This window comes from Thunnus thynnus, chromosome 18 (genome assembly GCF_963924715.1).
Source record: "Thunnus thynnus chromosome 18, fThuThy2.1, whole genome shotgun sequence".
Classification (NCBI taxonomy): domain Eukaryota; kingdom Metazoa; phylum Chordata; class Actinopteri; order Scombriformes; family Scombridae; genus Thunnus; species Thunnus thynnus.
In genome coordinates, this window is record NC_089534.1 from 25,542,195 (window position 1) to 25,555,037 (window position 12,843).

The 12,843-nt window shown below is 39.8% G+C and overlaps 1 protein-coding gene across 1 annotated transcript in view; it reads right to left on the bottom strand.

The window, feature by feature from the left end:
- Window positions 1-11,101, bottom strand: part of tnfrsf21 (tumor necrosis factor receptor superfamily, member 21) — a 58,838-nt gene extending 47,737 nt beyond the window's left edge. Inside the window, exon 1 of the mRNA XM_067571810.1 lies at window positions 10,722-11,101. Within this exon, the coding sequence (XP_067427911.1) occupies window positions 10,722-10,748 (27 nt within the window). The 5' untranslated portion in view covers window positions 10,749-11,101. The remainder of the gene's footprint in view (window positions 1-10,721) is intronic.
- Between the last annotated feature and the right edge of the window lie 1,742 nt (window positions 11,102-12,843).

Here is a 12,843-nt window from a genome sequence, read left to right on the forward strand (position 1 = left end):
TCATTAAAAAATACCAAGAGAAATGAGCTTCATAACTCATCTTTGTAGGTAAACACTGTGATCGAAAATTGCAGAATTCCTCTGTGGCTCTTTCTAAAGCCTGGAATATGCGTCTGCATCTGCAAGTTTGTGAAATTGCCATTTGTGTCTGCCAACATATTTGTATGTAATATTAACATGTCAGGGTTTTCTGCAGTGTATTATTGCAGAGGCTGCTTTCACCCTCATAAGCAGAAATTATTACACTTATAGAATTAACCTTTACATGCTACATCACACTACATAGACCATATATTTAAAAGAGATGTTAAATTACATTTTTGCTATGAACTCAACACAATATATCCTTGGTGTTTTTTTGATTTGTGTACTTATCTGGCCAAAATTGTAATTAACAAAAAACACATTTAAATTGTATTCAAGTGTATTAATCTCCCTCGGTTACTCTGTGACACTGTGTGGTAAAGTAATCACGGTTTTACGGAGAACAGTGGTGTATAAGTGCTGAGGTCTGTGGTTGCTTGCTCAACTAAATGAGTCACGTTGAAATGACATGAAATACAAACTTCACAGCATGCTGGCTCTTCTCAAATACTGAATGTTGTAAAGCGACAGAGATTAAATCGCTAATGGTTGATAACCAAAGCAATTCAAATATCAGTTTCACTTCAAAGAATAGTTTAACACTCAAATCCATGTTTTTGCATAAGCAATTACATGCACAGTCACTTTATTATCTCTCTATATAAAGCAAGGAATCTCTGTCTGTCTGCCTGTCTGTATGGATGGATGTAAGTTTGTCCTTTGTTTATCTCGAGAACCGTTCATCTGATCTACTTTACACTTGGCAGTTGCATTACTGGGGACACAAGGGAGTGCAGTGTCAAATTTGGTGCATTTGGACACGTAACATGTTAAATATTAATAATCTTGGAATAAACAAGCGGTCAGCGAGCCGCTCCGCTCTGCAGCAGCGGGGCGGGGCTTCTGGGCTCTGTGACTGCATGTCATGATCACCATGAAAGGGGAGGACATCTCTCTTTGTTTGATGATGTTAAAAGTGTCATTGCGTTACTGGATGGGATTATAGTGAAACTAAATTCTTCCCCTTTTTGCTAAGGACCCTCCTGCAACCCCCTCAAGAACCCTTGGGGGTTCCCGGACCCCACTTTGAGAACCACTGTTCTAGACGGTCCCTGTGCTCTCGGCTCACAGCCAGCTGTACATAGAGACCGATGTTATTTGCCCAGCTCGGAGGACAGCTCATTTTGGTGGAAATTAGGTTGCAGTTTGCTGTCTACCTTACAACGGTAGGAAAGACGTGTCATTTGTGTTTTAGCAACGTTTCGCTTATGAGTTATTGATCCAGGAAGTTTGAATCTGTCAATTATTTCCAACTTTACCAAACTGTGTAGCATAGCCTAAAAACTAGTTTTTCTGTCAATGACGTGTTTGTTGTTTACACAACTCCTGGGGAAGGCAAAATGTTGCCACACCGGTGACTTCAAGAAAGCAGGAAGATTTTCCAGTTCTGTTGTTTCTCCGTCATCTCCGACTCTGGCAGCAGCCGTGGTGTCTCAAAAAGTAATGCAGCTGCAGGCTAACGGTAAGCTACACCGTGTTGTCTTTGAAATGTTGTTTTTTTTTTTCTTCGGACTCACAGTGTACGTGCACTAGTAGGCGGGGTAAAGAGCGAAAAAATACTGGGAGAACTACCGATCCTGCTTTTGATTTCAAAGGTCGAAATCAAACACTCATTTTGATTGATTTTCGATTTAGTATCTAAATCGTGATACCACAACTATTAATTGATTCTGGTCCCAGGTGCTTTGGCTTTTTCCTGAGAAATTCGAATGTTGGAGCATGGATAAAACCAAAATGTAAAAACTTCATTCCTGAGAAATTTTTGTATGGGTTAAAAAAACAAGATAACATGTTTTAATTAATGAGTTTTAGAGATGCTTTTCTTTAACCTTTGGACAGAGCAAGGCTAGCTGTTTCCAGCTGCTTCCAGTTTATATGCTAAGCTAAGCTAACCAGCTGTTGGCTCTGGCTTCGTATTTCACTCTGCAAGAAAGCGCGTAAGCATAATTCTAAAAATGTCAAACTATTCCTTTAATGTTTGAGCTGGACACATATTTAAGTTACATATTGACCAGCATGACTCATGTTTTAATGTCAGCGGGTGAGCTACCAGTTTCTTCACAGTACCTTATCTAAATTAAGGTTACACATATAAACTGTAACTGTGACTTATGATTACATACCATAATGATTTATGTCATTCTGAAAATATTTGACAGTAAATAAAACACTGTAACTGAGTCTGCATTTGTTTACCCTGCACTATTTCGTAGGTCATTGACCATTATGATATGTGAAGCCAGTGGAAGGCAAAACAACCAATGGCAAGAGAGTACTTGGAAATCAGGCAACACACACTAATTCACCAAGCTGATATCACTGTGTATGTTGCCTCCTAGATAAAAGCTTGCGATAAAGCTCCTCAGGGAGTACACCAACCTCAGATGACCTGACTCTGTCTGCAGCTACGATTTTAAGCCAATGAGGATAATTACTGTGCCGGCTGCTATTCAACATGTCAAGGAAGGAAGGAGTGCAGTAAGCTAATGGCAGAAAAATAGAGGCTCACATTCGGTGAGTGAGTGTGTGTGTGTGTGTCTCTCTGTGGTTGTGTCTGTGAGCGTCCCTCCCTCCCAATCACTGCATTTCCTGTTCGCCATTAAGAAAATAAAACAAAGACATAAAAAGGAGAAGAGGAAACAAAGTGCAATGCTGGCACTTTGTCAGTACATTCCTGCTCGCACACATACACACATGCACACACACAGAAGACAGACACTGGCTGGAGCCTCCTCATGGGTACCTCTGCAGCTCAGCGATGCAAGAATCAATTTAAGTCTTAGTGCTGCCAGCTTTTCCATGTATATTGCCAACTTATTTCTATGTCTTGCCGCACTGCCCATAAACTACATCATCTGCCTGGTGCAAAGGCCCCTCAGCCAATCAGACAGGAACAAGCACTGTGCTACTGTTCTGTATCTGTTCATTTCTAGTTTAGTATATCCAGCTCCCTGTGCACTGCAGTCTTTGTCACTCTGCTATCAACCTTGAGAAGGTGTGGACAGTCATATGGTACCAACCCGACACATGTTTCACTTCTTCCTACTTATCATTGATGAGTCTCTGAAAAAACAGGAAGTTTGTAGAAATCTTCCCAGTCATGATTTCCAGACATTTTGTCACAGTAGCAAAAGTACAGGTGTAAATAATAAAATGACTGATGACTGGATTCCATTTAGCTACTTCAGTTTTAGAGTCCTGGTATTGCACATACTATCACAAGGTCATGACTTATTGGGACGTTATGGCAGCAGATTAAAGGATAGGTTCACAATTTTTCAAGTGTGTCTTAAAACAGCAGTCAGGTGTCCATAGGTACACTGAAAGAGGTTTTCCTTACTGTAATCATTCCTCCTGTTCATACTGGCTATTAAAAGACCCCCTTCAAATGTGCTTTCAATGTAAGTCCAAAATCCACATCACAAATGCAAAAATGCATTTAAAAGTTGATGTGAAGCTTATATAAGGCTTCAGCAGTCAAATGAATATCTGCCACATTTACAGTCTTTTTAACATCAAATTCTCTCTTTGTGTTTCCTCAGACAGCGTTTCCTTGTTGAGCTGCGATGGAAGTATAGTAACAAAAAGAGCAACCTTGGCACTAAAAAGACTGTAACGTTGAAAGATATCTACTTGACGGAAGCTTCATATTAGCTTCAGATAAATGTTTAAATACATTTTTGCACAGAGGGAGGACTGTGGATTTTTGTCCCCCATCACTTACATTGTTAAGTTGCTTTATGAAGAGATCTTCTAATGGTCAGTATGAACAGGAGGGATGATTACAGCAAGAAAACATGTTTCAATGTTCATTTGAGCACCTGACTGTTGTTTTAAGACAGACTTGAAAAATTGTGTACTTGTCCTTTAACTGGTATTGTAACTTAGTTGGTTATTTCCCTCTGAATAGATATTCAATTAATCTGAAACATACATTTACACACACACACACACACACACACACACACATATATATATATATATATATATATATATATATATATATATATATATGTGTATATATATGTATATCTATATCTATTAATAAAACAAAGTAATGTCTGTTTTTGGCAGGTAGGTTAAAGAGTTCAGAATGAAAGTAGCAGTGCCACCAACGTGTTTCTACAAGTACTGGTAAAAAAAATGTAATGAAATCAAGGAAGGATGACAGATTTATGAGTCTGAGCCTGAAGGCTGATCAGTCACTAAAGCAATAGTATGCAGAATGATTTTCCGAATCTATCAAGGTGACAATCACTTTATCCTTTGTCTTTACAATCCAGAGGTAAACAAAAGACATATGCAGTGGTTGTAACAAATTGACCTGCCAGGAATGTGCAATCGCACATATTTGATTGGGTGCATTGACAACACGGTGCATTGCTGGATCACGTTACCTCACAAAATTTAAGCCGGACACAATACTATTGCTGGTCTGAATGAAGGCTTACCATAAAGTCCCACTGGAAATAAACAAATAGTACAACAACATGTGCACCACTTCTTGTTTGCCACTGTGGGTGCATCAATGCTAGTGAGTAGATAGCTTATTCATGACATTCTCCAACAATTTTACGAGTTTGTGCCGAGCAGCACTTTCTTTTGGCTTGTATATCTGTAATCTTGGATGCAAGGAACACACAAAAGCAGGATACCAGAAATTACAACATTGATCTTCTCCTCCACTGATACTTATCTACGGAAAGTGATGACTCTCTGTACCACCTGCATTGCTTTTTCTTGTTAGTTTTTTGGCAAATCTGTGCAGAACTTGAAGGCAAGTTTCACCCAAACTTCCCTTTGAAAATGAATCAAGCTTCCAACAACAAAGCATCCAGAGGAGTCTTGACCACTAAGGATTTCACGCTGCTTGTAAGTGATTACACATTACTTATATCTTTACAAAGATAGTCCTAAATCTCTAGTTTGAAACTAGTAGTTACTGTAAATTTAGTGAGGACTTTGGACAAACTAAGAGATGTATTTCCATATCGTTTATGCAACCCAATCCTGAGGAATTTTGCTGTATGCTGGGGTTTAATCTGTTAGTGGAAACTGTGGAGGGGATCACAGGGGACTGATGCCGCTGTGACTCACTGACAGAGTAGAGGACAGAGCAGAGGGTGAAGGAAGAGATCTGAGGGTGTGGTCGTCGGTCAGGCAACTCTTGTTTACATCATATAGGCAACAGAGTAGCACCACTGCACCACTGCAGAGCAGGTTCCTGTCGAGCACAGCCACCCACAACACACACACACACACGCACGCACACGCAGTCACTCAGTGAAAAAAAAAAACACCTCAACCCCCTGACTTCGTGACTCCCCGCCTGGCTGGCTGGCTGAGCAGAACACCCTGTAATTCTACCTCCAGCAGCAGCTACAAACCCGTCTAGAGACACGCCTAGCACCCAATTTGCTTGCAGGCATTGAAGCGGAAGTAAAACTGATAGGTCATATCTTTTTTTAGGTGACAAGACGGCTAAACCTGAACCTCTTTTCACTTCCCTCTTTTTTTTTTCTTTGGTCTGTGAGTGTGAACCATCAGTTGTCTGCACATTTTTGGCATGTGATGCGGTGCTGTGACCGCACGCACGATTCCTCAGATGTGTGTTTTGACTAGTATAAGAGTCAACGAGGGGTGAAGACAGTGTATTAATGGAGCAGTGAATGAGGGAGTATTTATATGGGTGTGTTTGCTCTTAATCGCACGTACAATATGCGCCAATAGTCTGTCTTTCCTCTTTCTGTTTTGTGTGTGTGTGTTGCCTGGAGCATTTTTAAACATCAATGCATTATTGATGCCATATCTTCATAGAATTACAGTAGGCAGCCAATGTCTTATGATTGTAGAATTATTGTAAATTGTACAAAAACAGTTGTAAGGTGTTATCAAGCCCGGATTCAGTTTGTGCACCATCTTTTTCAAGTGCTGCAACCACAATATTCAAATTTCAACAGTGAGAGTGGAGCCTGGGTGGAGCTGAGATGGGATGAAGAGGGGCAACCAACACGACTGAATGTGACACCAAGCCAACGTTCCTCCAAATGTTCCCCTCTTTAAGCCTTCATGTCTAAATTCTCTGTTCTTAGAATCTTACTTATCAAATTAAGTCAATTTTAAAACCAGCATTAACATTCACATTGGTAGAAATGAACACTTAAGCTCCTAATTTGTAGAAAATGTGCTGTATTTAGAGAGAGAAGTTGGGGGTTCACCTATTGACTTCAACACAGGTGGTGTTTTCTTTAAACTAGCATCTAGTGGCCATTAGAGGAACTGCAGATTAAAGGGCCAAGTCAATGTGTTTGTCATGGGGAGTACTGACTCAGACTGTGAAAAAAGTTTTTTCATGTCTTTTTGGGTCTCAGGAGGAGCTTTGTCATGTCTGAAATTATAACCCTGATGATGTCATAGTGATGTCATCAGGGTTATCTCAGTTTGGGGACTACAAGTTTATAACATTTATAACAAAGCATTTGCATTTAAAATTGGACACAAGGAGTTTGAAAGATGTCAGAATTTACCAGGCAGGGAATCTCTGAGAACAAAACACTATCAGGTTGCATTATGGGAAATGTAGGATCCTGTGTTTTGGGAACTAAAAGTCAGGATATCTCAGCCTCAGCTGCTTCAATGTTGACCATTCTATTTTTAATCTGTCACTTGCAAATACCTAACTTTATGGAAGCGCAATGCTAGACTGGAGTAACACTTAAATGCTTCAGCTTTCACCCAGGGAGGTTGCCACTTGGGTACTGTTAGTGATGTTGTTTGTCTGTAAAATAAAACCACATTTCCCATAAAGCCTTTCCTCTAACATTTTTTCTTTGACTTTACTAAAGAGTTTACTGGAAGTGTTTTACACTGGAATACATTTTAACCACCCCCTCATGTTGACCCCTACTACACTGTATATATATCACAAAATGAATGTAGTAATTGATTTTATAATACTATATACAACACTTTTATGCCATGTGTAAAACTTTAGCTTGTAGCATACATTATCTAACATGTAAGACTACACAACAACAGGCAGGAGCAGCACCTTTGAGTGTCTTTACATTTCCTGACTACATCCTAAATTAAGCAGTAAAGACGCACGTGTACAAACAGGCTGCATGCCAACACATACAGAATACTGTCACATATACACATACTGTCAACATGACGTAAGAGCTGCCTGTCTGCAAGACATATGACTTGAAGGCTTCCCTGTACAGCTACATGTACTGGCTACAGTCTCATCCTGTGACAAGACTTGTGATTAATGCTTAGCAGCAACAAACTTTACCACAGAGCAGAAAGCACACTGTTGTTTATACTGAGGACAGACAGAAGTCAGACAGCGCATTATTGCAAATGTTTTAGAGATTTTATAGCCAGGCTTTTAGGAATGACTCCATTTACTGTCCATGGCGGGTCATGACAGAAAACAATCAAGCTACTGTTTAGGATGGTGTGTGTGTATATGTGTTTGTGTGTGTCTGAGAACACGTGAGTTACATAATGAGGTGTATGCATACAAATATTTGGGTGTGTGTGTGTGGCCGAGAACATTAAGCTGTAATTACTATCCAATTAAAGTATGGCCCACCACCAACACACACACACACACACACACACATACAAATATTCATAGACAAGCACACATTGGCAGACAAATACTCACAAAAACACACACGGCACCCCTCCTCCAACACACACACACACACTAGGCAGCACCTGTTGCTGTGCGTCCTTGTGTCATCCTGCACTGCGGCCGCAGCTCATTTCAGCTCAGAGAAAGAGACTCTGTTTGGAGTCAGTGGCGCTGAATTTATTGCTGACAACAGGCAGCGATGATTATTTGTGTAGATGTTTTGAGTTTACTGCTAATGACTGAAACGGGGAACACCAAGAGGAACTCAGCTCACCCTTTGTGAAAACATAAGCTTGTTGCCTGCCAACATTAGTCTCTTCTTCAACAGATTGTCTTTGTTGTGCATTTGTAAAGTGATAGGAGTTATAAATATTGTATGTGCATATATTGTGCAGTTGGACTAGTTGAATGTTTAAAGTGGGTTTCAAGCACGGTAATGGTTATTATACAGAAAAATTGCACAGCTAACTTAGCGTCATCCTTTAGTGGTATTATATTGTGACAGGTGGTGTTATGTCATTTAAACTGTATTAACCAGACAAATGAACTAAAAGATTAAATACGGGGCAGACAATGATTTTTAAAGAGATGTTACTCAAGTTTCACTTTCATGTCCTGGTGCACTGAATGTGCTGAATTGAAAGTGGCAGCTTTTAAGAGCCAGCTTTCAGTATTTTTTATTTTGCATTGGAAACCAAGTGTGTTAAATGTGTTTCAGATATAGCTAAATACTGGGGAAGGAAAACCAGGGATATTAGCATCTGTTTTTTTTACAATTGAGAGCTGGAAAACAAGAAGGGTGCAGTGCATGATTAGTAATAGTTCATGCTCAAAAGTACTGTGGTCCTCTGCACTTGCCTAAAACTGAGCCCTGAACCCGGCCTGTACCCATGTCTTTAAGACCCAGACGAACCCGACCGATACTTCCCATTTTTGGACCCTACCCAGTCTGAGACCTAAGGCTTTTTGTTGACTGTAAGCTCTTGCCAGGCTAGCTACATTCTGTCTCTGTTACTCTTGCCATAGGGCGTTGTGTATCTTACCTGCAACATGACACACAGACTCAGGTGATTGGTAAAGTCAAAGAGAGAGAGAATCTTTATATATTCCATTTGAAACACAAACCTGAACCAAAAAGGCCCAAGGCTTTACACAACAACACAGCCCCAACTAGACCTGAAAGCTGATACTTTGTTGGGTAGGGCTGCAACTAATTATTATTTTCATTATCGATTCATTTGTCGATTATTTTCTTGATTAATCGATTAGTTGTTTGGTCCATAAAATGTCAGAAAATGATGAAAAATGTTGATCACAAAGCCCAAGGAGTTGTCCTTAAACATCTTGTTTTGTCCAAGCCAACAGTCAACATTCCAACAATATTCAGTTTACTATTGTCAAAGAAACAAACAAGAAAATATTCATTCACATTATATTGTATTCATTTGAGAAGCTGGAACCAGAGAATTATGACTTTTTTTCTTTAAAAAACAACTAAAAACTATCGAGTGATTATTAAACAAGTTGCAGATCAATTTTCTATGTATTGGCTAATCGAATAATCAACTAATCGTTGCAGCTCTATTGTTGGGACCTTTTGTGTTTGGGTCAGGTAGCAGAACTCTGTAAGACAGTCCTCCCAGGACGCCCATACTTCCTAAAACTTTAACTCACCTTTAGGAAACTGTGACGGACATTTTTCACTGTTTTCTTGCATAGTATAGCTACAACAGTTAGTCCATTAATTGATTAGTCGATTGACAGGAAATTAATTAGCAACTACTTTGATAATCAAATAATCATTTTAGTCATTTTTAAGCAAAAATCCAAACATTTGCTGATTTTAGCTTCTCAAATGTGAAGATTGAAGCTTCTCTTGTCATTCATGATAAACTGATCTTTTTACTATTCATTGACATTTTATAGACAAAATGATTAATCAGTAATGAAATGAATCACTAGTTGCAGCCCTAATTGTAATCAAACCCCTATTGTATTGATACAACAGCAACAGTTCGACAATGAGTTGACATCCATTTCTTCATTTGAAAAGACAAAAAATAAAAACAGTCGCCTCAAAGTCCAATTTTACCATCATTGCATCTTAAACCTAAAAGATTCCAAACTCCAACCATGAATTTCAGATCCAATCCTCATCAACCCAACAGACAGACAGCCTTCCTGCTTTGTGAGGAGACAAAGGCAAAGTCTTTGTGTTGAAGCCTGCTCTGACTCACAGAGAGAATGATGAGACCTTCAGGTCTAGCAGCTACTGGTCAAACTGTATTCAACACATCACTGTCATAACAAAGGGACAACAGTCTGACATCATGATTACAGGCATAAAAACATCCATCCATATTTAATATATGATAATAACAATAATATGGTCTGTGCAATATAGGTACATTAACAGCCACATTTTAGATGACAATCTCATCTAGTTTTGCTAAATAAACCAAGTTTTTATTAAATTGTATTTTTCCTCTTTGTGTACTTGTTTTTGTTTTCACTAGCTCTGTGGTATCAACCCTTGTCTTTGCTGTGACAGACAGTCAACAGATAAGACTCAACTGACATTCCCAGTTGTTTGGTTGACACAAGTGCAACGGGGTAAACAATAGACTGCTGAGTGTCCTTTCTTTTTCCATCCTTCCACTGGAGACTCTTTTGTGTTGTTCACCCACAGAGGAGTGAATGACACACTGATGAGATGATTTTTAAAATAACTAAAAAAAAAAATCGGCTTTCTGGAATTTATTTAAGTCAGAAAATGTGGCTACTTGACGTGAAAGTTTAGTCTGGGACGAACTGGTGGAGCTTCAAAAAAAACAGGTACTGCTCCTTTAAATGGAGAACCTGCTGGTGGAGTCCTTAGAATAAAGAATAAAAACAAGCACAGGCGGAGGTGAATGAAGTGTAATGTACTCACCACTGCGGACACACACATGACGGGCATCGTCCCGATCTAGAAAAACACAGACTTAGATGAGAGTCGAGCGAACGTCCTTGTCCAAGTTGTCAGCAAGAGAAACACTTCTCATCTCTAGATGTGTCTCATCCTCATCATCCTCCTCTGCTTGCTGGAGGAGAGAAGCTGAGCTGGGCTCTGTGGTGCAGCGACAGTCTCAACTGCAGTGTTTTATAGTCTGTGTCTCCAGGTGGACCGGTTTCAGATAGTACGGGATGAGGGCTTGGTTCAGAAAGAACGCTGTGGTAATTCCCATAGCGATGATGGATGAGGGCCACACTGGGATCGCCGCCTCGCCCCGTCCAGGATTATTCAGTGTGCAGTGCGGCTCTCTGTCCGCGCTGCAGAGCCCCACAGACACCGCCGTGATGACGTAGGGAGGGAGGGGCGGGAGCTACAGACGCGCCTCAGCCAATCGCAGCCCCCACAAGAGCCATGCACGTGTGTTGAACCCTGAACCTCTCTTCAGAGCCGGGGGGGAATGTGTCTAGCGAGAGGGAGGGGGGGGTCATGCGTCCAGCAGGTGAACCAGGTTAACACCCATAATGTCGCGTCCATGTGTCAGGTTTTATTTTAAGATTTTATGACTCATTTATGGAAACATGTCTCATTTGGATATAATTACATGTTCTATAAAAACAAAAAATGAAATTTTATTTCAGTTTTATGGGCCAAAGTGAATATTATTTTAAAGAAGAAGCTGTCCTTGGGGACTTTTCCCCTCTCCAGTACGCTTTATATATATTTTATTACAAAACAAAAAAGTGCAGTACAACACATCACAACAATAACAATACCAGAGTGGTTGACAAATGCAACAAAACTGACAGAATGCAAAGTAAGATACCTTAGAGGACAGTTTTTCAAGTGTGTCTTAAAGGTACAGTGTGTAGAATTTAGTGGCATCTAACAGAACAGACTGGGTAGAAATAGCATATAATATTCATAAGTAAAGTATGTTTTAATTAGTGTATAATCACCTGAAAATAAGAATCGTTGTGTTTTCATTACCTTAAAATGAGGCCTTTACATCTACATGGGGAGTGGGTCCTCTTCCACGGAGGCTGCCATGTTGCACCGCCATGTTTCTACAGTAGCCCAGAATGGACAAACCAAACACTGGCTCTAGAGAGGACCACCGTAGCTTCTCCTACACGCTTGGAAGGGGAGGGTGAGGGGAGGGGTATTCAGTTGGTTGCAACATCACCACTAGATGCCACTAAATCCTACATACTGCCCCTTTAAAACAACAGTCAGAAACCCAAATGAACATTGAAATATGTTTTTCTTGCTGTAATCATTCTTCCTGTTCATACTGACTATTAGAAGATCCCTTTATAATGCACTTACAATGTAAGTGAATGTGGCCAAATTCTAAAGTCCTCCTTCTGTGCAAAAATGTATTTAAAATTTTATCTGAGGCTAATACGAAGCTTCAGTCATCCAAATGAGTCAAATCAAGTAGATATCTTTCAACGTTACAGTCTTTTTAGTGCCAAGGTTGCTCTTTTTGTTACTTTACTTCCACTGCAGCTCAACAGGGAAACACTGTCTGAGGAAACACAAAGAGAGAATTTGATTCTAAAAAGACTGTAAATGTGTCCGATATCCACTTGATATGACTAACTCAGACTGCTGGAGCCTCATATAAGCTTCACATCAACTTTGAAATGCTTTTTTGCACAAAATTAGTGTGGACACACTGTGGATTTTTACCCCCAGTACTTACACTGAAAGCACATTTGAAGTGGATCTTTTAATAGTCAATATGAACAGGAGGAATGAACCTCTTTCACTGTCCATATGGACACCCGACTATTGTTTTAGGATACACTTGAAAAATTGTGAACCTGCCCTTCAATGAGTGACACATAATATTCTCAAGTATCACATAAATATGTTTTTCTTCTTGTTCCTACAGCTGAATGTTTGAGCTTCGCTGTACAGAATGATGTAAGTGCAGAGTTTGACACCAGAAGGCTGTTTTCACATTGATCTGCTAAAGAGAGAAAGTTTTTCTGTGCTCATCAAAAATTTGATTTTAAGGGGTTTGTGATAGAACTGGTGATTCCAATCCTGATCC